Genomic DNA, 26,579 nt, shown 5'->3' with positions numbered 1-26,579 from the left:
TGGGTGGGATAACCACATAAACATGCTGATACTACTAGGAATTAAAGAAAAACAAGTTAAAATGAGATAAAGTTTTATATCAGTCTGGCAAAAAGAGGAAGCTGGATAATAGTGTAAGTGGGATGTAGGGTTATAGGAACTGCAATGCACTGCTTATGGGTGTAGACTGGTGCAGCTATTCTAGGACTGTGAGGCAAGAATTCATCAAATTAAATATGTGACCCACCAATCCCGAGCTGGGTGTGTATCACAAAATTTCACAATTCCACAACAATATGCAGTACAGCGTTATTTATGGAGGGGGAAGTTCAAAGCAATTTGAGAGCTCATCACTAGGAAGATGGGCAGGTAAAACGTATGAGTCGCACACCATGGGGTATCATACAGTAGCCAGAAGCAATGGATTAGATACAGCTACAGCAAGGTAGTTGAATCTTAAGCATATGGTGTTGGAGGAGGTCATGGAGAGGACATGATCGCCAGTTGAACCGAAAGCTGGACCCGGGCAATTGGAGTCTCCTCATCTCCTCCCCTGGCCTTGTAAAGCATGTGTGGTGTTCCCACAGTGGGAGCCATTTTCCAGGATGCAGCCTTGAGAGAGCCAGGTGTTGCTGAGACCATCTGCATGGTATACACAACTGAACCCTGGTAAGGTTTCTATATCAACGTTTAAGATCCCGGCAGGTGGGTGCGGAGATCTCCTCGTCTTGTGGCAGCCCAAGATAAGCCTCATATGTAAGTTCCCTCGCTTATTAAACCTTCCACCTACCACTCTGGAGTGACTGCCTCTTTCTTTGGTCTCTCCTTGTCCTCTATGTATGAGAGTCATTTTGTGAACCAACAGATAAGAGCTTGATGGAAAAAAAAAAAACCCAAATGACATATTAACATGATTTTTATCAATTAAAAATACATGTATACAGAACAATGATACCTATGTGTTTTAAGAACACAAAACCAAACCATTAACAAAGTTGCCTCTGGGGTAGGAGAGGAGGCTGGATAGGAGAGTAGGGATAAGTTTCATGAACCTTGGTGCCAAGGTTGATGAGCCAAGTGCTGAAGAGTAGGATGACCTCAAACATCTGCATCTGAGCTTCTCTACTTGTGCACGTGCGCGTGAGAGAAAATAATGCAGCATGTCCTTAACATGAAATGCCATGTGGTCATTATAAATAATATTGCAGAAGTATATTTATAGACATTGAAATATATTTTTGATTTCATACTAAGCAAAAGAGGTTACCAAACATCATGCCCACTATTATTATTTTTTTTTTTTGGTAACATAAAAATCCATATAGATTGAAGAATGAAAGTGGCTGGGGAATTGCAGTGATTCAAACATGTTTTTTTTGCTTTTCTGTATTTTTAATTTGCCTTCAATGGATCATGTATTGTGCAATAAAGAAAAAAAGCAGAATTTTTCTTTTTAAAGATTTTTTTGTTTTCACAAAGGCACAAGAATAAAGAGGTAGTGAGAATTTACAGATAGTACTGAGAAAGGAGCAGCCTTTTCCTAAGGCTTTGTGGTTTCAAATGCAGATGCTCAAGCCCAAGCTTCCTGGGATGCTCTTTCCTTTTCCTTGAGGACAGAGGGGGCCATAGTTGTTCTAAGGATCTCCACTTGAAAGGGGCAATAGGCTGAGGAGCTAGGACTTGCATTACTGGGTAGCACTGAACTGATGGGCGTGGGAGGCCTTCCACAGGAAATACCCTCTGTCTCTACAAAGGACTGCCTCCAGCCGAGGAAAGTCACATCAGCCCAGTACTGTTTCACACAGCATGTGTACGCCAAAGGGACAGAACTTTCAGGCAAAAGATTTTTATTTAGACAGGTTAGGGCTGGAGGATATGGAGACGCCAGCTGACATACGAAGGCTCAGTAGCTGCAACATGCTTGCTTTAGGCCTTGTAAATAGCTTCATCCTTCACCTCCAGGTTCTGACAGCCCTCTCCGGGCAGTGCTTCAGTGAAACATCAGATGACTTTGTTAGAGTCTGTCAGCTTTACAATATTAAGAGACTTTCTGTAAAGCTGCGTGGAGCAATTCCTAGTAGCCATATGCAACAGATCTTCCCTTTCCCCACATCTGAAGAGACTTGATGTTCAGTCCGTCTCGGTAGAAGATTCTCTTTTATTGCCTGCATCCAAGTTTTGGGCTGGACAGTCCCACCGGCGGCCTGTGATAAGAGACGGTGACCTTGTCTTTTGGATTCCCAGGAATCCAGGCGATGCTGCTGCATGTTTTTTATGACGAATGGTGCTAATGCTTCCAGTACAGGGTCTGAGGTGTCTGAAGTGCCACACACCTCAGGCCCTGAACCTGGGCCAAGTGACTGACGTTTAGTATACAGAAAGTAATAAAACCAAGGTTCAACAAAGCTGTGGTCATTTCCAGCTTTCCTAGATATAGGAGACGCATACAATACTAACTGGGGTAGGAGGTAGGAAGAAAGAGGAATAACACAAAATGATGACTTTGTGGAAAGTGTTAAAAACATACTGGCAGGAAGGAAATGAAATTGAGTGAACTGCCCTATCACTGAATTCCTTAATGTCTGGCCTGTACCGAAGTAAGCAAATTTCCGCAGTTAACAGAGCTACACTTTTTCATGTAATATTTGTGTTGGGAATCAAAAATCTAGAAGGGAAATTGCCTACTGACTAATTAGTAATTAATTAGGACTAATAAAGGAGTCCTATTACAGAGAACGATTAGCTTGCTTGGCTTTGTAATTTTGCACCATATGATTTTTTTGCATGTAAACTTAGAAAATGAGATGGCTTAGATCATTCACAGAGGGCCCTGGGTCTTGAATTCAATTGCATGATACCTGGTAATGTTTAGAAAGGTCAAGAGCTTTAGAACCAGAAAAATCCACGCTCTAATCTAAGCTCTCTTTACAGGGTATATGTTAAGTAAGTCACATAGCCTGTCTGGGCCTATTTGCTCATCAGTAAAATGGGGATGCCACCACCATCTGGTTTGAGAATTGTGTTGGGGCTCAAATAAGACGGCAGATAAAAAGCATCTTGCCCAGTACTAAGGGTGCACATATAGTAGGCAGACAATTAAAAAATTAGCAAACCATTCCCCTCACCAAAAGGAATCTGCAGACAACCATCCTTTCCATAAGAGAGAGTTACATTCAGTAATGTTTTAGAGATGCTATGTATGTGGGTATATGGGAAAAAAACTTAATAGTCATTATCTTTTCATGCTAATTTTTTATTTCAATGTTATGCAACTGCATAAGTATAAATATTTGTTCAATATACAACAATTATGACATCCATAGGGAATTCCTTAGAGAAAATAAGACCGCAAACACTTTATTGCACAGATCCTAACAAACTTTAAGCTGGTAAATCTACAGCTGGGAATACTACCGAGGAGCACATCTTACAATCACAGGAGACCGACCAAATAGAACACAGGAGAATTTCTACCAGCTGACTGGAGAGGTTTACAACAACAAACAGGTATTACATGAATGCAACCTTAGGTACTCTGTAGCCATCCAAAATGCAAAAACATATTTGGCAAAAATGATAATACACTATACAAAATATACATTAAAAAATATCATTTGTAAACAAGCAGCTAGTTGTGCTTTAAAGGAAAGTGGACAGTTAAAAAGCAAAGGCTGTAAACCATAAACTACCTCCCCGATAGGCCTGTCTAGATGTCTGGGTGCAGAAGGATCGGGTTATGACAACCACCAAGTGCACGTATGAATTATAAATGTTGAGACCATTCAAGATCTTTCAACATATTTGTTTCTTCTACAATTCACAACATAGTGATGGGGAATGGCTAAAACCTCATGGGAAAATAATTCAGAGCAAGGAGGAGACTTCTTTTTTTTTTTTTTTTGCCATTGTCAACTCATTTTACAATGAAGGACAACCAAGCAGTTTAAGTTACGCCTTTGTTTTTGGAGCGGAGTTTACAGCCTCACTGAATGATTTATAATCCACAGGGCTGTAAGATGAAGCTGTGCTTAGGTGAACAATTTTATAGCCTGAAGATACTAAGACATCCCCGAGGGGGGTTGGGTGCTGGATTGGTATTTCTTCTTGGTAATTTTTTTTTTTTTCTCTTACAAAACAAAAAATCCTGCTACGGATCCCAAGCATCTTATAAATACTTATCTGTGTGTATTTTCTCTTAGTGCCTTAGTACTTATGTCAGCAAGTGCTGTCTTACAATAGAAAACAATCCACCAGGAAGGAAAACTGCAACAAAAAACAAACAAAAAGATCCCCGCAGCACTAAAATGATCGGACAAATTCTACATATTCCATGGTATACAAAATTTAAATAAGGCTTAGCAAAAGTAAAAAGGACAGTCACATTCAAGCACCAAATAGCTCCAACAAGTCTTTTTGTTACAAAAATGCTGCTCTTTATTAATACAGTATTTTTTTTGCATACAAATAAAGAGATCATGTTATGAAATGTATGGAGCTACTTGATGCATCAGAAATGAATGTGAAACCCAGGAACTTGCTAAAAACAGCAAGCTTCATCTACAACATAAGGCCCCAGCTATGTATTAAAATGTATCTGATGTCCTGATTATTCCTTAAAATATATGCTATGATGCCAAAATCCACAACCCCACCCGGTCCCCCGACTTTTCCTCAAAAAAGCAAATTTAAAACCTCTTCCAATGCCTGATGCTTATTACTCAACCTAAGTACTAGCAGATTTGTGTGCGGCCAGCAACTTTCCTTTATGTTCAACAGCAGAGCTGGTGCAGAACTACTACTATAAAATGTGTGCTTCTTAGACTAGTGACTCATAGCATAAAGGCCTGAGTTTAAGAGCATGAAAAGGAAAAGCGAGAGAACAGAAAGGGAAAGCAAAAGAACAGAAATAAGTCGACATGTGTTTATAGCCCCCGCTCTACCTATGATGAGGAGCTGACATACACACCCACAGACAAGGACAACTGGCCTTTCAGACAGCTGGGCCCAGGATCAAAATGGCTATTAGGATGACCATGAAATGAAAATGGCTAGCTCCATCTGTTGTGGCCATTTCTGATGGAGGAGGATTCCAAATGCAGCGATTCGAGTAGTTCTTTAGATCTGGAAGTATAGGTAGCCAGATACAGTACTATCAAAATCACTCGTTAAAAATACCCATGAAAGCTTACAATCTAGTGTATTTTGGGCTTTCTTTCACCTTCAACTCGACTTAGAATGTTTTAATGTAGAAAAATGTAGCCTTGAAATATTCTTTTCAACCACAGACCAAAACACATGGGTGGATGTGTATATACACGAATATGGGTGTATCTATACTTTTACATATACCCAGGTTTAACCCTTTTGCTTCATTACTGCATTATGATCAACGGTAGAGCAAAAATCTTATTTAAAAAAAAAGTTGTAGTAAATGACGCCATCAGCAGCAAAGTATCGACTCTATATCCCCCAAACCAAACACATTGCTAGGTATTTACAGAGAAAATCGTTTTCCTCAACAACCGTCAACCTCAACCAAAAAGATTTTTTGTTTTTTTATTTTTATTTTTTTGTACAAACACTATCTGGTAACAGTTTACCGGTTCCAATCGGGAAGGCATTTGGAAGAAGGTCCCTTCTTTTCCTGTTTCTTCTCTCCCCCTTCTTCGGTGAGGCTTCAGGCTCTGCCTGGGGGGGTTCCCACAGTGCTGGTTTCCAAGGTAGTCAAGATGCAGTTACACACGCAGGCTGGGTCCCCCAGTCCCGCCGGGGGCCTGCCCCATCACAAGGCCTTTTTGTGTGGGCTGCCGCGCAAACTCTCTTTCCCCCGCCTCTGTCGCACCCCGGAGTCCTTCTCAGAAGGAAGGGCGATGGGGCGCTCCGTGCTTGGAGCGGGAAACGGCTTGGTCACCTCTCTGCCCACACTCTGCTTCCTAGTCTGAGCTGGCTGGACGGGGGCCGGCTCTTTCCCTTTGGTTTCTGCCGCGGTGGCTGCTCCTGAGAGGGCCCTGTCCCGGTGACTGGCGCCCTCCCCCACGCCTGGGTTGGGGTGATAGGACTCCAGAGTGATGGCTGAGCTGCGGAAGGACGGCAAGGAGTCGCTCTTTGTCATCTGGGTTCTGCCATCCCCCCCAGGCAGGGGCTTCCGATGGTCCCTGCTGCTGGAGGCTGGGGGCTCAGCCGTGGCCCTGCCGGCCTTGACAGAGAAGGTGTCGCTGCAGGTGGTAGAAGTCTCTGGAACTACTGATCTGGCCTCGGGAAAGCCAGAGGAGTAGCTCAGAGACTTCTCGGGGAGGGCAGCGCAGCGGAAAGAGCTCTGCGCCGTGGCCGAGGGCGACCGTTTCATGCCGCTGGGCTTGCCCGCCTCCGTCAGTGGCTTCTGGGAACTGGGCCCTTTCCCCTTGGCCTCCGGCCAGCCCTTCCCGGCGGCTGCTGCCGGCCTCTCCGTGCCCTTGGGCCCAGCCTCACCTTGTGCCGGGGAAAGGCTGGCCCCCGGCTTCCCGCTGTCCACAGAGGAGTAAAGTGCTTCGGTGCATTTCTTGCCTTCAGACTTCCCGGCGTCAGCGCTGGCAGCCAGCGGACTCAGGCTCCTGTCTGTCTGTTTGCACGGAGGGGGATAATCTTTCACAGTGGATGGTTTGGGGGCCTTTGGAGATAGGTTTTGCCTTTCCCCAACAGTGGGAAGTTTCTGGTCCACCGACTCACTGGCCCCTGGGGGTCCTTGCCGTGGTGGATGTGCGGGCTTCTCCAGTGCCTCTGAGGGATGCCCACTGCTGGGGGGTCTCAGCTTGGTGTCTAGAGGACCCCATTCCATGTGTCGGGGGACTGAGGGCCCACTTGCTCCCTGGCCAGTCCCATCGCGGGCTGTGTTCTGGGGACCTAGGAGGGCAGGGAACGCCTCTGACATGCCCTTACCGCTGCCCTTCCCCTCTTTGCCGGGGGGCTGAGCACCAGGCTCTTTGCCCACTGCAGCCTCAACGCTCAGCTTCTGGGAGGAGGGGGGCCGGTCTGGGTGCATAGACTTTGGAGGGTCTGTGTCGGGGCCAGACCTGGGCTTGTGGCTGCTGCTCTCACAGAGCACAGCAGCGGGCTTGGGAGGGCCCTGGAGGCCCAGGCTTGAGCCTGTAGCGCAGGGCTTGCTCCCAGACAGAGAGCCAGCAGGGTAGCTTTGTTGAATGTAATGCTGCTGAGTGGCCAGGCCAGGGAGCTCTTTGGTGGTAGGTAGGGGCTGAGAGCTACTGGTGAGATGATGCTTCTGCAGGGGCTGTTCTTTCCTTTCTGGTTCCTTGGGACCATCTTTCTGCACAGATCGGAAACCGGAGAGCTTTGCACTCTTCTCACTCCCTGTCCCGGGTGGCTCCAGAGACCACCTGGCAGGAGCGGATGCCAGCTTAGATTCCGGGCCACTCCTTCCCTTGCCCAGCTCCCTCTCACAAGGAGCCGCTGCAGAGTGCAAAGAGGGGTCTTCTCTGGCCAGTGGCCTCACCTCATCTCGGCCGTCTTTGGGGTTTGCTTTCCCACAAGGCCCGTATGCTTTCTCCAAGGCCTGGGTCTGGGTGGAGACATCTGGGCGGGTCCTCCCCACAGTGGGGAGGGTTTTGGAGTTGTCACTGGTTTTAGCAGCTTCTAGTGGATACAGCTCCTTGGAGGGGTCTCTGCGGATGTCGGCCCTCAAAGCCAACTGCTCACTTCTGGCTGTGGAAGGGCCCCTTTCGGACGACTCCCTCCCGCTCGGCTTCTCCCTCAAGGAGGCACCTTCAGGTGGGAGTGGGCTGCGCCATCTAGACGGGTCAGCACCTTGGAGGTTCTGCCCCAGGAGGGGAAGGAGCTTAACATCGGGGCTGTGGTCTTGGTGCTGGCTGGGGCTGCCCTCTCCCCGCTGGGGGTGGCTTTCCACGATGGTCGCCGGGGTCCTGGCTGCGTGGGAAACCTTCCTGTCCAACTTCAGCTCTGGGTCAGGCAGGGGTGCCGCCGGTGAGCCCTGCAGACCCCGGCTGGGTGGTGGGAACCGCGGCTCGAGCAGGTAGGATTTGTTCACCTTGAAGGTGGCAGGGGAGGACTCCCTCTGACCCGCAGTTTCACCCTTCCTCCCCACGCTGCCGGCGGAAGCCTGTGGCACAGGGGTCCCTACGTCACTGCCTGGGCTGGGGCTCTGGGCAGGCTCTGGTGAAGGCAGCTCCGTCTTGGAGGCCTGCGGTCCAGACAGAAGAGCAATGTCCAAAGTGCCCTCAATGGGCTTCAGGCATGACACAGACCGCCCTTCCAGCTTATACTCGGAGGGGCTTTTCCGGACAGGTGACTCCGGAGCAGCCAAGCCCGGCTTCTCCGCTCCGCTGTCCACCCGGCCAGAAAGGGCCTTGAGAGGGACAAAGGAGACGGTGCTGAGCTGAGCCACGTGGCTGCTGATGAATGGCGTGCGGCTCTCGGAGGCCGGCTGGGCCTCCTGCTGACCCCCGGCCGGTCGGCCCGCGTTCCCCGGCAGGCCCTCCTGGGCACCAGGTGTCATCTTGGGCTTGAGCACAGGGCAGGGGCCATCATCTTTGTCTTCAAGGGACATCTTCTTTCGGAGGTAATCGATGTTGGCCAGCTTGCTGTCTAACTTCTCACACCGGGGACCCTCCTTGGCCTGCGGGGCCTTCTCCGTGTACTCACCCTTCCCGGAGATGGGCCTGGGGGTGGCATGACAGAGACCGTCTTGGAGGGTGCTGTGAGCCGAGGCTCGTTTGAGGTCGCCGGTGCCCTGGCTGTGGTCCCCGGGAGCTGCCGCCCCCTCCGAGGTGACAGCCTCGCTGGCCCGCACACTGGCCTGGTTGTGGAGAGCATCTTTCAGCAGGCTGCCTGGGGCCTGGGCCTCCTGCGCGGCTGCTTTGTTTTCAAAATGATTTGACCTTTCCGAAGCCTTTGGATAGATTTTCTTCTCTCTTTCTTCTAGCCTAAAAGCAGAGAGGTTTTCCACATCATTGCCAAGTCCATGGGGTTTCTGGCGGGATTCCTGTTTCTCTGGGAGCCCATCGGGTTTCTTCACCACCACCTTGGCCTTCAACTTCTCTCGGTCCAGCTCATCCACAGACTCCTGTCGGCCCACTTTCCGGGACACAGGGCGTTTCAGGCAGCCTTGCTCCACGGGCCTGGCCCGGCTGAGGGCAGGCGCGTCGCACACGTTCTCCTCCAGGCTCTGCAAGGTCACCTCCCGCTGGGACTGCTCCCGTGGCACCTCCTCCTGGGTGACCTCCAGGCTGTGCTTGCGGGAACACAGGTGCTTCTTGTCACTGCTGTAGGAGGGAGAGAGCTTCTCCTCCGACTGCACGCGCTTGAGCAGCGGGGACCGCGGGGGCTCTGCGCTCTTGGGCCTCACGATGTGTCTGACGATGGTCGGGGGGGAGTGCATTTTGCTGGGAAAGGCTTGAGAGATCTTGGAGTTGCCAAGTGAATGTCCTAACAGAGGGGACGGTGACCGCTGAGGGGAGGTGGGCTGTGGAGTTGGAGAAGGCGTCCGGGCCAGTGGGGAGAGCGGGATGCTGCCTGCTGACTTACGTCTTCCTGACCGGTATCGCTGCCCGCTGAGTTTGGGGGCCAGGCCGTGGAGAGTGCTGGGCCGGATGTGTCCTGACCCTGCTGGGGAGTTGGGGGCACTAGAGCTTGGGGAGCTGCTCTGGGAGGAGTTAGTACCTGTGGGTGGAAAACAGGATGCTGTGAGCAACGGCCACTTTCCCTTTTCTTTCCATGCTTCCAGACCTAGCTGTTTTAGATAAGGTCAGGTAAAGGTCAGCAAACTGTCTCAGTATCTAAGTCTAGTGAATAAATGCTTCTCAGATAAACCTCCCCACACCATGGGTTAACCCAGTACTTCCTGTCTTTTTTAATGGACCGAACAGCTGTATCTTCTGACCTTCCTATAAATCCTGTTCCCTGTCCATTACATCCTCAACCTTCTTTCCTTAAGCAGGAATAAGCCTCTCTTCCAGGATCTCAGATGGTGACCCCTCATCTCTTGAGAGGCAAGGAGACTCACTCACCGGATGGGAAGTCAGGGGTGGAGCGGTAACTGGGAGTAGGGGATCGGGGAGACAAGCTGTGAGTGGGGGACCCCGGGAGGCTCTCCCCTGATGACAGGGATCTGTTCAAGCAGGAGAAACTTCGGCTGGTGTGAAGTAAAGGAGAAGGCTGCTTGGCTAGTTTTTTGAAAAGGGATCTTCTCCTAGAGTGAAAACAGGAGAAAACAGATCAGATTCTACATTCAAAACCACTCCTCTCCCCATAGCACCAGTGCATTCAGTACACGCCTCTGTGCCAGAGACGGTGATGGGATGGTGGCAGATCCTTTTAAAGAGAAGGATCCCACTTTTATATTCAAAACTTTTTTATGACTTAGAAAGGAAGAGGTTTTGATACTACACAATGGAAGCTCTCTTCTCTTAATCTCAAGCACTTTAAGAAGAGCTGTGAAAATAGGAAAAATATATAATAAATATACATTCATTTATTTATAGGTCAGGTTTTTGAGGACACGGTTTTTTGCCTGAAAGCTTCTGAGTACACAGCCCCAAACACACTGACATAAGTTAATTAATTAAGAGGTAATACAAAGTAAATCCCTGGAAGAAAAGTCATCATCTTGGATATAGAATTCTTTGATGGTGATACACTGGGTAGAGGCTTTATCTCTGAGGGGCTGTTTGCTGTGCTTATTCCATTGTGAGCTCTTGAATATTCCTAATGACTGTGCATGCTGGACATTTACATAGAAAAACCGAGCAAGGTGAAATGAAGCTTATCATATCAGCAGGGCAGGAGACACTATGCTGCAGCACAAGCAAATGTGTAGTTAGTGTCCAACGAGCACATCTGAAAGCTAAAAGCACAGCTTCAGGTGGCTTCGAAGTGCAGGTGGCTGTACAGAGTTCCTTCATCCCAGGTAGTTTACACTCTGCTACCCACTGAAGCAAGTGTGTTCTATATGACCTAAACCACAATTAAAATATAAAGCTCACATTAAAAAAAAAAGGAGAATCTCAAAATGTGTATATGTGTGTGTGTGTAATTTTAATCACACTAATACATGTACTTGGGTTAAAAAGTGAAATAGTTTGTAATGAAAAATAGCAACTCCCTGCTCTGCCTTTTTCCCAATCCCCAGAGAAACCACTTTCTAGTCTTTTAGCTGTTTCTTCTCCTATTTGTCTGCATATTGCTATGAAATGTGCTTATGCTGTTTTTTTAGTTTTTCGATTTCAGAAATTATCTGTTGATTTCCCACCACAAAAAATGAGAATTAAGCTCATATACAACCACTTCCACCTTCTAACTGAAAACACTTCCCTGTTTCTATTCCTCCTAGTAGAGCTAAATTTTTTTGGTTAGAAACAAAAGGCTGGTGTTTTCTTTATTTTACATGATAAATACTGTTCACAGCTTGGCCATAATTCATTTTCCTTCCTTGTATAACTCTATCTTTCCTGGAGTCAATAATCATTCCTTTTTCATTTGCTTATTTTTCTTTTCTATCATCAAAAACCCTCATAATGTTATCCAACACACCAAATCCAAGTGGGCAAAGTAGGGCTGCTGTGGCATCGTGCAGGGAGCACATCTAGACAACTGCCTGGCAAGAAATATCCTCACCAGAAACACACACACATACACACACACCTTGCCAGTGCCTGCACGGGGCACAAAATGATACTCACGGTGCCTCTCACAGTGCAAACGTGTAGCCAAGTTAGGCTTTCAGTCAGTAAAACAAAGCCTTTTTATTTCTAGCTTATTTGGATGCTTTAAAGATCTAGTTATCTTCAAATATCTGGCATTAAAAAATAGCAACTGGAGCTTCCCTGGTGGCGCAGTGGTTGAGAGTCTGCCTGCCGATGCGGGGGACACGGGTTCGTGCCCCGGTCCGGAGATATCCCACGTGCCGCAGAGCGGCTGGGCCCGTGAGCCATGGCCGCTGAGCCTGCGCGTCCGGAGCCTGTGCTCCGCAACGGGAGAGGCTGCAACAGTGAGAGGCCCGCGTACCGCAAAAAAAAAAAAAAAAAGCAACTGTTTGTTTTTAGATAATGTAAAGGACGTTATTAAATACAGATATAATGCTAAAAACTGCCTGAAGTTTCAGTTCCTCAAATCCAACTCAACTGAAATGAAGTCTAGAGGCTTAAGAAAAGGCAAAGGGCTTTTCATGGTTCTCACATATGAGAAGAAGCAATATAAATTCTTCTACAGTGTAACTATCTAAGTCTTTTCACTGTGAAAAAGAATGCTGTTACGAAGGAATATAAACTCTAATGTATAAATACATGTGAACCACGGGGCAACATTTCTCACAGAGAAATGGATCCTTCTCATATGCAAGCATTTAAATTAAGCAAGGAGTAAATGTCCCTCAGTGTGGGAATGCACCAAACCCATGAAGAGGATGGCTCTAACTCACCTTTCCAGAGTTTCCTTCTTCTTGGATTTCTTGCTCCGCCTTACCATCCGGCTCTTATAGCTGTTTCTCCTGGCTGGCCCCGTCTTGATTGATGTGTTCTCAAATGGGGTGGTCGTGATCGACACCTTATTTCCACTCTATAAAAAAATGACGTGGTATTAAAGCAAAATGCTGTGATGAAACAAGACCAGAACAGAGATAGGAGAGCCTAAGACAAAGAAAGATCCATAAGGACGGACATACAAAAGGCTTCCATGTGTCAATGACCCTCCAAGCAGTGAAGTCCTGACAAACTCGGTGGGAAAAAAATGTGAGGTTTCCTTAAGAGGGTGGGGTCTGGAACTCCACAGAGCTGAGTTCAAATCTGTGCCTGTGACCTGAGCACTTGCTTTCCATCTAACAGAAGAGTCATACCTATCTCATAGGGCTCCTCTGAAGATCAAGGAGATAGAGTCTGAAAAGCCTTTAGCACTGAGGGTGACACATGGAAAGGACTCTATAAATCACAGTTATCCTCATCCATATGTATTAAGTATAAAGATGCCCAGGGGCTCTCTAGAAATCATAAAAAAACATCATAAAGCAACAAAACTGAATGAGACTTCTATTTTAAATTATTTTTAAAGGTTCCTTTTCTACCACCAGAAAACCTGTCAGCAGGCAGAGCTGGAAAGTTCATGCCAGCAGGTATGAAACAGCCTCTGTTTTGCCAGGTCAGTCATGGTGAGGTCATTCCTGGTGGGTTTCTGTGCCCTTCCACTTGAACCTGGGACAGGGGCTGGCTGGGCAGGCCCTGGGGATGGATTTGAGAGCAGAGTCAGAGGGCAGGCTGAGGTGTGCCCTGGGCAAGTGGGCAGGACCCTCCCCCTTCACTCCCATATCAATGACCTCTTCTTGAATTTCTTAATAACCAGGAGGGAAACATGTCCTTTCGGAGTCACAGATGGCCCGGATTACCTTAAGAAGACAAGAAGCATACGGAGAAGGGCCTTTTAAAAGGCCTATGCCTGGAAGATGCCTAGCAGCTCAGCTCTAAGTGGTATTAAGAGATGGGGAGTTGAGTATGATGGGGGCTGGGGACTGGAAAAACAGAGATTGCTTTAATATCAACATCCACCTTCCCTCCCAACTTGGGAAGTAATACGTGCCATTATAAGAAGAAAAGAGTAAAGCATATATATATTAAAAAAATCACTGAGGAGCTTACCACCCAGCTAACATTGGTAACATTTCTGTATATTTCCTGCTGGTCTCTTATCAGGCATATAGAAAGTATGTATATATATAGACACACTTTATAAATAATTTAAATCTTAATTAAATTAATCTCATATTTAGTTTTCTGTTTTTTGTTCACTTCACATTTCCTAACTTTGAAAAACTTGCCCTTTGTCATTGAATATTCCTTAAGAACATGATTTTTACTGGCTATTTAAAAATATTCCATGAGATGGGTGATTCACAATTTAACTATTTCCCTACAGCTATTGTTTTCTATCTTGAAATTCTTGTAAGGTTTGAAATAAACACCTTTATCTCTAAATCGCTGTCTGAGCCTCTGACATTTCTCTTAGATTACCTAATTAGACCCAATACACATAGCAAAGGGTCTAGGTGGACATTTTAGCGACTCTTGGTGCCTGGTGATACACTAATTTCCAGAAGGGTTATGTCACCTCATGCTTTTGCCAGTAGCGCACGAGCAGTAGCCATAGAACAGGCTTGTCAGAACTGAATATTAACATTAAACAGATTACTGATTTTACAGGAAAAAGTTATAACAAGTTTTAATCTTTGTTCTTTGGCTATTAACAAAGCTGGACTTTGACTCATTTATTTTCGATCATTTCTATTTCTTTAGAGAACGATTTGTTCATGTCTTACATCCAATTTTGTATCAGAGAGTCTTAGTATTATTGATTTTAGAGTTCTTTATATATTTAAGAACATATAATCCCATACTTAATGTCATAATTGTAAAATAGTATTTTAGGGAAATGAGATTTGAACTTGAACAAGAGAAAAAATTTGTCTTCATCCTGAAAGAATAAAGTACCTGTTTTATACGCAAATGCCAAAACTTTAAAAATAAACCTTAACCTGATAGTAGAGACTGACACTCAATTTATTCTTTAAACTGAAAATTCAGTTTTTAAGCATGAAAGGCCTACCATTGAAGGTTGTTTGGTGTGGGATTTTCTCTTTACAAATTGAGTGAGGCCAGGCTAACTGAGTGAGGCCAGGCTAAAGTTTTAGTTTTTCCTGCGTGTCTTAGGGGAAGGAAAGGAGCAACAAACATGATGGGAGTTCATCTTTCATTGAAGTTCCTCCCGTCCTTTTCTACATCATATACAGAGTGGACACAGAGCCACAATGATCACTGGGGCTGCTAGAGCCCATGAGCCATCTAAGCTGGAATCCACTTCCACCCCTTCTAACACAATTCAGCACTGACTTTTATATCTTTACCTGTAAGAGACTCACAATGCCACTGAGCATTTTAAAAGCACACTGTGAATATTCAAGCATTTTCCACATATATTCTCTTACTTTATTTTCACAACCAAGTCATGAAGGTTTTTTTAATTTAAACCCTATGAGGTAGGAAGGGATTATTATTCTTTGACTAGAGGTAAGGAAAACAGATTCAGAGACACTGAGATTCTTTTTTCCCAAGGTCACAGAGCCCAGTGGGAGAGCCCAAACCTGGCTCTCCCGCCCCTCACCCCACACTGCCCACTCCTCATGGGCAGGGCATGCCCTGATCCCTTCCACCTCTTGCTCCCAGCAGAGTGCACAGCTTGTACTTAATGAGTGGTGGTGAGGGAACGAGGCACTGGATCCACATAAGGAATGATCAATGTATCAGACTGTCAAGAAGAAATTTTAAAAATATAAAAATATCATCAACATTATATGAAAAAAATATAATATACTGGGGCTTCCCTGGTGGCGCAGTGGTTGAGAGTCTGCCTGCCGATGCAGGGGACATGGGTTCGTGTCCCGGTCCGGGAAGATCCCACATGCCGCGGAGCGGCTGGGCCCGTGAGCCATGGCCGCTGAGCCTGCGTGTCCGGAGCCTGTGCTCCACAACAGGAGAGGCCACAACAGTGAGAGGCCCATGTACCACAAAAAAAAAAAAAAAAAAATATATATATATATATATATATATATATATATATACGTATAGTATAAATACTGAACATTCCTCACCAGAAAAGTTATGACCAGGGTTTGCTGAATCAGAGCACGTCATTAAGTTCTGTACTAAAGTCCCTTTCCACTATAAAACCAAACCCAGTTTTCTTTTTTTGTTTCTACATATGGCTGTTCCAGATGACAGTTCACTTGACTTATGGAAATACACAAAAAGATAACTTCCCCAAGGGGAAATACAGACACAAAAAATGCAGAGTGCAAACATTTGGTTGGAAACGTTAATGATTACAAAAATGGTAAGTAAATGACTGAAAAATATTATAATTTTATGGAGAATAGGTGAGAATTGTGAAGACTGCCATCTGGTGGATCCATCGGCTATAGCAAGTGCTGCCAGAACTCGGCACACTGTATTTTACTGGGTCCGCTGACCTCAACAAATTCTTTTGAAAGAAGCAGTCTCTTATCAGGGAAATTCTGCAGCACTGTTTTAAAAAATAACAACGAAATGGGGCCAGAAGACTGTTAAATGTTCTATTAGTTAAGTTTTACTTTAAACTACTTGTGTGATTAGTGCACTGTGGGAGGGAAATTATTTTAAGCTGGCTGAACTGAATACAAAAGCAGAAGTCAGGCTATTCAGTCTCTTCTCTCAGTCTGACTCCACATTAGTTTATCAGTTGGCCTTGGGTACTTCACTGAGCTAGACTGTTTTTACATTTCTTTCTCCGCAAGACGCACATGGGGAACAGCACTCTTCCTGCATACGTGTGTCCTTGCCCTGACTCAACCCTCCATGATCCAGCCCCAGCCACCTTGCACACTTCATCCCAGATGCTATGAACTCAGGCTCCAGCCACACTGGTTTACTCATGCACCTCAAGCACTCGGAGCTTCCTGTCCTTGTGTTTTTAAGCATCTTCTTTATTTTGCCTAGACCGTCCTGCACTCCCTTCCCATACACTAAATGTCCACCCATCCTTCACAGCCCTGCACAGAGAACCCCTAACTCTTCACCCCTGCCCACCCTGGTGGAAAGCTCTCTCTCCTTTAGAACCTGGGCCATATTTACAGTTTGTTCCTTTTGTCTGACACTCTGATTATAGCCTAGTATTGCCACTGTTTCCCCTGTGAACGTTGGACTGTATTAAGTTACTGGCAATCAGAAGACTTCACGTACAGAGCACAGTGGCGTGCTGGTTGAAAGCACAGGCTCTGGAGCTGCATTGCCGAGATGCAAATCCTCTTCTGCTCTTTCCTAGCAGATAACCTTGGCTGCTTTGTTAACTTCTCCCTGCTTTAATTTCTTTATCTGTAAAATGGGGACATTTATATTTATAGCACCTATGCACAAGGTATGAGGATTACCTGAGTTTATTCATGTAAAGGCTCTCGATTACCTATTATTCATAGGTGTCATTTGCTGTGTGACTCTTCGGTACCTCGCACACTTCACATTTTGGGGGCCCAGCTAATATGTGAAGACGGTAATAACGATGCTATTTGATGGTCCCCATTTTAGTTTCCAGAGGTTCTCCAGAGTTCAGGGAAAGGAAATTTTGAGGCAGGGGCTGGTGATATTTTAGGGCTTCTCTTACGATTGGGGATTTAAACTAATGCTGTACTAAAAAAGCAACCTGGTTGAATAGAGAGTTTTCTGGATTAGGGAGGCTACACTGTGCAGGTAGTTATGGGAGCAGGGGATATGACTGGGTCCATGTGGCCTCCACCCCTCACTGCAGTGGCTGGAGAGAGATTTCAGTGCTTTGACAAAGTTCTTTTTTAACAAGCTACTTGCAAGCTGGATGGAGGTGATTAACTCCTTGGGGCAGGAGAGGTTTAAGGCGACGCTGAAGGAGCACATTTACAGGGATTCACAGAGCTGTGGGGAACTGAACTGGATGACCGTGACTTTCTAGTTCCTTGTGCATGTAAGTTAGTGCTTCCATAGCAGGCTCGTTTTGAAGTTGTGAGGGTAAGTGTGACCAAAGCTGCAGCCATGAAACACGCAATACGCTTATTAGGTTCACAATCCGAAAGATAAATAAGTATTGCACATGTATCTCTAAATATACATACAGCCCTATGTAATGGCTCTTCCACCTTTTTCTAAGGATGCCATGAGATTTTGTGAAGTAGTTTGCAAGTATAAAACTTCGTGTAAAAAGCATCTGGAATACCAAAATACAGCTACTACCCTGATGGTCCACCAATGACAAAGCCATCAGGGAGCCCAATAGTATAGTATGCATTTGTGAGAAAGTTGAGTAGAGTTAGGGGAACCACCTGTAGGTATGGAGGATAGCAAAGCCCAGCCTCAACTCCAATGGGGACTGAGGTCAAGACCAAAGTTTCATTAATGCTGTGAACTGATCAACAGCAATAACTTTCCTACAATCTGCCACTTCACAATGGACCTTTGAATATGCATGCTATTACTCTTCCTGGAACCTAGGCCAGACACTGAATCATTTGAAGAATACACTTGTGTTGGCTGGGGGATGAGAGAAGGAAGAAGAAAAGTCATTTAACTGTACTTACTTTTCAAAGGCTTTGTACACCCACCTACCTGCACTACCTTCCAAATCCTAATTTTCTTTCAAGTTCCAGTTCAGTGTCACTTCTCTGTGATGACTCTCCTCATTCACAGAATCTTCTCTCCAAAAGTATGGGACTCCTCCCCCTGCTATGGCCCTGGCTAATCAAGCTGAACTTTATCTACCTGCATACCTCTTCTATATCTCCCATAGTCCTCGAGGGCAAGGACCATACCTGAATTCCTATGTTGCCAACATCTACCATGGCACCTGCCTCAGAGCGAGTGCTCTAGAAACAGTCTGAATGTCCCTTGTTTAAATGACACATATGTGTTTATGTTGTGCCTCTCAATAGGCTGCAGGTTATCTGAGGTCATGGCTCACGCCTCTCTGATAGCCCCTTAGAGCCCAGCCCTCCCAGTGTTCACAACAGCAAGAGGTCATCCATAAACATCTGTGGACTTGTAAAATAATCCTACAATTAAAGACTGTATTTTTGATCACAGATAGTCGTCTTTCCTTGAAAAAACTTAAAATCAAACTCAAATTTATCTTTGTTTTAACCAGATCCATATTTGGAGCTATAACTTTATATTCTGTAGTCAGCAGGTGGCTGAGCAAATAACCCAAAAGAAAGCAGAGGATCCGTATAGACTGTCTCTCTCTATCATACTCATGTGTCTTGTGATCTTCGTACTCCATTGGCTTGAATCAGCTTACATTCCAAGTAGAAATTGATCTACATTCAAATTCATTTGTACGTATGAATGGGAAAAGGCCTGCTAATGATCGCTAGAATCCCTTCTTCCATTACCACCTATTTCTATCATTTATAGTGTACGTTATATATTCACAGTTCTACCTTTCAAAAGGAAACCCAACTCTCAGACTCAACCTTCAGATCTGACCTCACAGTTTAATACTACTTTGTCTTCTGCTATATAGAATAAAATTTACTGAAGAAAATCGCCTTTAGGATGGACGATTTCCAAACAGATTTTACTATGTGTGGTACATAAACAAAGAGAACTCTATTTGTAATTTAGGATAAGAAGCAAAATTAAATTAAGACGTGATTGTGCAGATATATGAACGTGTATTTCATGATATAAAACCAAAAAATTCATGTTATTTTTGCCTTTACATTAAACAGACTACCGCATATTCTCTCAGCAACGAGACTGAGTGTATGGATGTGCCATATAGAAGAACTCTAGACTTTGAGTAAAGAACTCTTGGTACTAGTTCTTTCTGGCTACCTCCTTCATCAGGATGGCCATGACATCAAAAAGATAGTACCTTTAGCAGGAGCTCTATAACTTCTGTGTGGACAAGTCCATGCACTGGTTCTCCATTGACGTGTGTGATCAGATCCCCAGCCTTCAGTCCTGCCTGACAAGCTGGACTTCCTTCTTCTACATTCTGAAGTCCAAGAGGAGAGCATATATCAGTAAGCAAACAAATGACAACCCTGACACCTACTGTTTCTTGTGGCTCAGTGTTCTGAGTTAATCAGCAAAGGATCCTGAGCTCCTAAGAGGAAACCAGTAAGACATGGCTTGCTATTCTTTTTCTGTCGTCATCCTAAAATAGGGTAATTCCTATGGTTCCTTAAACAATTTCAGGTGATCTGAGAAAGTACTTAAAAAAAAGGATGGCCAGGGAAAAAAACTAAGAAAAGAAGAATGAAAGAAGGATAAAAACAGGACTATCTTTGACTATTTCTACCAGCTTGGTATGCAGGGTGGATAATCAGATATGAAGACTAACAGAATTATGAGAAAGAATTAACTTTTGCTAAATTCAATCCCACCACAGAGATAAAGGGCAAGAGTATGAAACAGGTCCCAAATGCCAGCTTAACAGAAAAATCATTTGCTGTTAACTACGCCTCAGCTGACATATTTATTCTCCAGTTTGGCTGGGAACAAAAACTAACCAGAAAGAGAGAGTGTCGGTCTTACCCAAACGATATGATGCACTGTGTAAATGTCGCTGTCTCCCACATACACCCGGATGGCTCGGATGGTGAAACCATAGTTCTTCCCTGAACTGTGGATCACAACGGGCTGGTGTGGACTGGCAGAAGCTCCTGAGGAGTCTCGGCTGGGAGAGGAATCCCTTGAGGAAGAAGGGTCCGAGGACAGAGAATGGGGAGACATTGGACTTCCCAGTGGAGAAACAGCAAACATATCTGCAACAAAGAAGCCAGTCATCACAGCTCATCCTGGTCCCACAAACTGGTCTCAGGTAGCCCTCACTAGGTAGCCCTGCTGGGATTGGGAGCACAGTCACAAAACAAATCCATTCCTTTCTAATAAAGAAGAAATAATATAAAAATATTTATACTGGTAACTAGCATGGTAACAGGTAACTTGACAGAAGCCTGTCAAGAAAATTTCAGAAGTGTCTCTTTTTAAACTAACTTTTAAACTCACATTCTGAAGTTACAACTTCTTAGTTCTCTACACAAATTAAAAAACACACAAAACTTCACTTCTATCTGACCGTGATCTTTTAATACACTTTCTTTTAATTAAAGAAACAGGAACTTCCCTGGTGGTGCAATGGTTAAGAATCCACCTGCCAATGCAGGGGACAAGGGTTTGATCCCTGGTTCGGGAAGATCTCACATGCCGCGGAGCAATTAAGCCCATGCGCCACAACTACTGAGCCCGCATGCTGCAACTACTGAAGCCCACATGCCTAGAAGCTCGTGCTCCGCAATGAGAAAAGCCACTGCAATGAGAAGCCCATGCACCACAATTAAGAGTAGCCCCTACTCACTGCAACTAGAGAAGGCTCGCATGCAGCAGTGAAGACCCAATGCAGCCCCCAAAATAAATACATAAATAAGTAAATAAACAAACCATAGGTGCACAAATTTCAGGCATACCGTCACACAGGGAAGGCTGTATGGACTATAGTAAAAGACACTCAGGCTCCAAATCTTGCCCTAAATAACTTTAACATGGTTCTTTTAGAAAAAACCTGGCCTGGAAAGCAATTCATCAATTTACCTCTGCTTTTTTGTAATATTACTGAACTAGTACTGATTAAACAATTTTGATCAAGAAAACATTGTAATGTTAACTTCTCTATAAAAGAATCATTCCTTATTACTACGATTAGAACTGATTCTCTTCATGTATTACCTGTAATTCTAGCAAGGTTTCTGAGAGGATAATGCAGGTGGATAGAGAAATTTTAAGAAAAACTCACTTCATATTCTTCAACACCAATACTATTCTGTTTTCCTTGTTTTCTGAACAAACACACTTTTAACTTATAGTTCTTATCACTGTTTCATCTATGTGAATCTAAACAGATCCTAACTGGTCATGTGAAATTGCGTGTCTGTGTGTGTGTGTGTGTGTGTGTGTGTGTGTGTGTGTGAAAAAGAATAACCTACAAAAAGATGCTGAGGTTTAAATGTGAGCTCAGTCAGGGCCAGGCTACAAAGGGCCAGCGCAGCTGAAGGCTCCCGGGGTGCAGTGGGTAACATCGTGGCCACAGCAAACTGAAAGTATCCAGACTAATTCTTTTTTGCTCTAATTCTTATGTCTGTCCAAAGGAAAACAATTAGCTAAATGTATCACTATCCAAGCTCCTTCACTTTCTGACTTCATGCGGCATCCTGACCCTTTTTTCCTGGCTACCTCTGTCTCATCCAAAGGCCAGGTGAACAGATGCACACTGGTGGGCAGGGAACTTCAACACATGCAAAGGCAGGAAGAAGATAGAGCGGATACACAGATCCAAACTGCTAAAAGAGCCAGGCCCCCGACCCTTTACCTCAGTACATTTTATCTTATCTCCTCAGATTGAATAACTGACCTACATTCACCAAGATGTGGGCTTTCTCATCAGCTCTCAAAGTGGACTGGACCACATCCCACTTAACTTCCTGACTGCAGCTGCACTGGGGCCATTGCCTTCTGGTTATGAATAGTCACTCAAACTAGGGAGATAGGTGTTTGTTTTATGGTGCTACACAGACATTTCCCAGAAATGAGAATATGCTACCGTGAGCATTACCCCCCAGGGAGCTTTTGTTTTTACCCAATTTCTTTCTGCACAAATTTGAAATTTCAACAATGTAAACAATCCCTTTTATACATGGTCTGTATTCTTCCAACTGCAAGCCATCTGCAATATAATTCGACTGCCACTTCCACTCTCTTATTGTCCTTTGAGTGATAAGTCATAACCACCAGGGTATATATTTTCATCTCAGCCAGTGAAATTACTGTAGACTTTGTGATTAGTAGAGGCAAAACTAGGTTGTGGAAACATACTGCAACTGAACAAAACCATAATTAAGCCCAGTTTTTTAATATAGGGTAGAAAATAATACCAGTAGGAGGAAGCATAACCCAACAGACAGGGCTGGTAAACCTTGTAATTTCAGTGCTGTCTGTGACTCTGCATCCCCAGAAATGAAAAACTTACATTCTCTGTGTCAATTTCCTTGTTAATTAGATGAGAAAAACTATACTTAGCTTTCCAACACAGATGCTGTAAATAGCTCTGTAAAGGATACAAATGATGCATAGTCTAGGGAAGAAAAATTATTCAGAAGAGGGAAATTTATCACTTAACTTGGGGGGCGTGGGAGAAAAGGAAAGAAAACAAATAAAAGAAATAAGCCTTTGTGGGAAGGGAGCCTGCCTCATCTCCTGCTGCACAAAGAAGTGAGAAGGAATAAACCACATATGCCCCTGGGAGCTCTGGAGGTCTTGCAGGGAGACACTCTGGAGGGCTGCGCCAGGACACCACCCGCTACTGTTTCAAGCCATCTTGTATGTCAATCGGCACTGCAAACTGGGGGCGGGGGGTGAGCATGCACAAATCACACGATGTCATGCAAGCAGATGTCTCTCTACCTCCTGGGATCACGAGGGACAGAGCACTGGCAGAAAGGGACTTTGTGACTTTCCCCGAGGTTTTCTTTTTCTCGGTGCTTTCTAATCGCTGCCGAGCCACGTGAGAAGTGGGTTCACTGGAGGGCTTTGAGGAATTATCTGTACTGTCCACACACTCGCTTCGTCCATTTATCTGATCCAAGTGCTCTGAAAAACTGCCAACTGTACAAAGAAGAAGGGATAAACATGTTCAGGAAAATCTGGGATAGGAGAGGTGGGGAGAGGGGGAGAGGGGGAGAGAGAGAGAGAGAGAGAGAGAGAGAGAGAGAGAGAGAGAAGGAAGGACAAACGCTGGGAAACAGACGCCCATGTGGGTTCATGAGTCCATGTGGTGTCAGGCAAACAGGAAAATCATGGGACCGGTTTGAGAAAAGTGGCGCGGAGGAGGAAGAATGAAAGAGGTGTCCATGCAGATTTCGTTCTACTTGTACACAAGTCCACTAACTCTCAGTTGACTCCATTTAACTAGGAGAATAATCACTTTTTAGAATCTGTCTTTTACAACCCTAGTAGAGACAACTCTTCCCCCTGACCCCGCCACGAAAGGCCATGACCCAAACGTCAGCGTATGAACCACGGGATGCCCACCGTAGAGTATGATCATCCTGTGACACAAATGATCATCATTAGCAATGCTGTTAATACTGGTTTTTGCTATGTGGACATCATGTAGTCACTTCATGGACATTTAGGCCCATATCGTCTCCTACCATCTTTCTGGGACACACCTCACACTTAGGCTCAGGTTTGTAACTTACGGAAAAGTGCCTAAAGTGTCGCCTTTGACTTCCCACGCCTGCTTTCACGCTGAGCTCCTTGTACATTTCACAGGACAAGACAAAGGGTATGCTTCACCATGGTACCCAATGGTTCCCTACATCTTCTTGCCTTTAGACTAGACAGTGCCAAATGCTGATCTGCCCTGAAGTTACTGGGAGTGAAAAGATCCACCCCCCTCTAAGCCAGCCATCACACCTTTATTTTTAATTTTATTAATCCTCAGTATACACTGGAGAGTTTTGTTTTGTTTTTTTTAAAGTTAAAAAATTAGGACTTCCCTCAGCAGAGGAACATAAGAAAACATGTAACCACATAGAAGGATGCAGAAATGGAAAATCACTGATACCAGTCTGGTAATTGCACACGCCCAGGGTAAAGAAAGTTCCTTACTCTTGTCAGAAGTAACATGTTGAAAAAAGTCAAGTGACCATCCCTTTTGGTTTCTCCTATTCTTTCTTTCACAGGCTATCAGTTTCCTGGGGGTTTTTTTCTTTCTTTTTTTAATCACTGATAATACATCTTTGTCCAGGAGAAAACAATGCTTATCTTCTTTTTCCTTCTAAATGCTATATTATAAGGCCCCTGTGCTTTAAAAATCATCAACACTATCACCACATTAAGATATACCATCCACACAGAGAATTTAATACCATTATAAATGATCCTTTGAAAGATCAACCAGCACGTTTTAAAGTGCTGACCATGACATTCTTTGCCTAGAGAAGAGGCTTAATCAGACTTAACTAACATTTCTGTTACAGTGCTATATACACATCACTCGACTGCACGGCAGGTTTGGTCCTAGTTCACAGAGGTGGCACAGACCCACAGGTGGGGTCCGAGCTAAGGGAAGCCTGGGACTTGGGACAGTGGGCTTGGGCATAGCACAGCTCATGGCCACCTACTGTGCTGTAGGTACAGGGTAAGATTCACAAACTTCCATGTGACACCCATCCGACCTACTAAGGAAGACGACCTTAAGGCAAATATCAACAACCTTTCGACTTCTATATGCCAAACTCAGTCCCACATGACAGCATATCTATTCTATTCACTCTAAATGAAGAAATCGACTGCTGAGGGACTGGACAAAAACTGCTTCACAAATCAAAAAAATCTTATCTCAAAAACGTTCAGTTTACTTTGGGGTAAGTTACACACTCCCTTCTCCTTTCTAATTTGGCTTGGATGGGATCACTGACAAGCATCAACTGAAAAGCTGAATCTCTTCACAATGAATAATTTGTTGGATGTATTCAAGCACTACACCTAAAACTTCAAGACTTACTTTTCACTGATTCAAATACATTGCAGTCATGAAAAAAGAAACAGGTATAAAGCTGCGCTTCCCTAAATGCCAGAGTGTGAATATCCAATGTTCTCTTTTATCATCCCTCCCTCTTGCCTCGCCATCTCATTTCATAGCACTGTATATAAACGTGTGTTTCTTTTCTGCCAGTGGTAGATAATGTCACCTTAATGTTCTGTAAATGTCAAGGATTCTTTCTTTTTGATGGTGGAGCAATATAAAAATCAACAAATTTAATTTTACCACAGTCACGGTTTTCAGATTCCCTAATTACCCTTGGCTGTGAGCAAATCAGCTCATCTCTCTATTCTGTACGGCCCCCGAGGTCTTTGATTATTTTTAGTGTGTGTATGGGGGAGACAGAGAGAAAGGTGGTTTGAATCTATTAATCATAATGCACAGCAGGCTATAGACAGATTTTTTTTTAATTGTGAAAGTAATCAATCAAATGCTTAGACACCATTCCCCTCCCTTTACCTCCTACCTTTCTGATAGTGAGTAGGCAGAAGAGACCAAGAGAACATAAACAATTCATCATATTCAGAATAAATGTGAAGTAGAGGTAACTCTATTCAGAGTAAATAATAACTAAGAAACAGATGAGAACTTAGTAACCAGAAATATAAAACACTGGACATATCTACATTTGACCTGATTACCAAGAGGAACTAAACATGGTCAGGCATCTTAGACTACTAGCTTGTTTCTACACCACTTCTTCATTGCTGTTCTCTTGGCTCTCTAGATTTAGGACACGTGGAATTATCCTACATGGAAACAGAACTGAGGTGAAGAGAGAGAGGGAAAAAACCCAACAGCATTCTTCCCCATGATCAACTGTAAGCTCATGGGAAGCTCCACAGGACCAGACTTTTTAGTGAGGTGGAAATAAACCCAGCCTGTAAAATTTGTAATTTTGAAATGATTCAAAACAAGATGAAAACATTACACCACGAATATTCAGTTAGTTAAAAAAATGTGCATGAAAATTCTTGGAATCACTCATGGTTATCAATATAGCATATTGGATATGGCTTAATGAAAACATTTATCATAGCAACCTTAATCCATATCCATGTTTTTATTTTTTAAGCATAAATACACATTGCTCTGTAGAAGGACATGCTGTGCATAAAACTTTTATACACTGAATAATATTTGAAATGCACTTCAAGGACTTGCTCTGAGGGACGCACAAGGCCGATCATCTAATGAGGACACCTCCGTGATTAAAGGCCCCAAGTATCCATGATACAGTAAGCATTTTAAAAACCTGTGGAGATACTGCTCCTGGTGTCAGGAAGGTTTACTTCACACAAAAGTGACACCATAAAGCGCCCCCAAGCCCCGCTGTTTCTCACACACCCAAAGATGTCTTAGGGTTATTTGCGTCAGTTATCCAGGGGCTGGGAAGGCAGCTTGTGTGCAGTGGAGTTGTTTCATAGGCGCACGAGACACCGATTTGA

At 44.5% G+C, this 26,579-nt stretch overlaps 1 protein-coding gene across 3 annotated transcripts in view; it reads right to left on the bottom strand.

Moving 5' to 3' along the window:
- Positions 1-3,211: 3,211 nt before the first annotated feature.
- The window catches only part of LOC132486164 (microtubule-associated serine/threonine-protein kinase 4-like), a 211,477-nt gene continuing 188,109 nt past the window's right edge, over positions 3,212-26,579 (bottom strand). For 2 of the 3 annotated variants that reach the window (XM_060092980.1, XM_060092977.1), the window contains 6 exons: positions 22,986-23,186; positions 20,064-20,293; positions 19,399-19,521; positions 12,404-12,540; positions 9,996-10,177; positions 3,212-9,648 (listed from right to left, as the gene is read on the bottom strand). In XM_060092980.1, coding sequence (XP_059948963.1) covers positions 5,762-9,648; positions 9,996-10,177; positions 12,404-12,540; positions 19,399-19,521; positions 20,064-20,293; positions 22,986-23,186 — 4,760 coding nt within the window. In that variant the 3' untranslated portion in view covers positions 3,212-5,761. The remainder of the gene's footprint in view (positions 9,649-9,995; positions 10,178-12,403; positions 12,541-19,398; positions 19,522-20,063; positions 20,294-22,985; positions 23,187-26,579) is intronic. The other variant, XM_060092978.1, reaches the window with a different exon arrangement.

This window comes from Mesoplodon densirostris, chromosome 3 (genome assembly GCF_025265405.1).
Source record: "Mesoplodon densirostris isolate mMesDen1 chromosome 3, mMesDen1 primary haplotype, whole genome shotgun sequence".
In the NCBI taxonomy this organism is placed as follows: domain Eukaryota; kingdom Metazoa; phylum Chordata; class Mammalia; order Artiodactyla; family Ziphiidae; genus Mesoplodon; species Mesoplodon densirostris.
The sequence above is the reverse complement of the archived record's forward strand: the minus strand, read 5'-3'. Positions and strand labels throughout refer to the sequence as shown.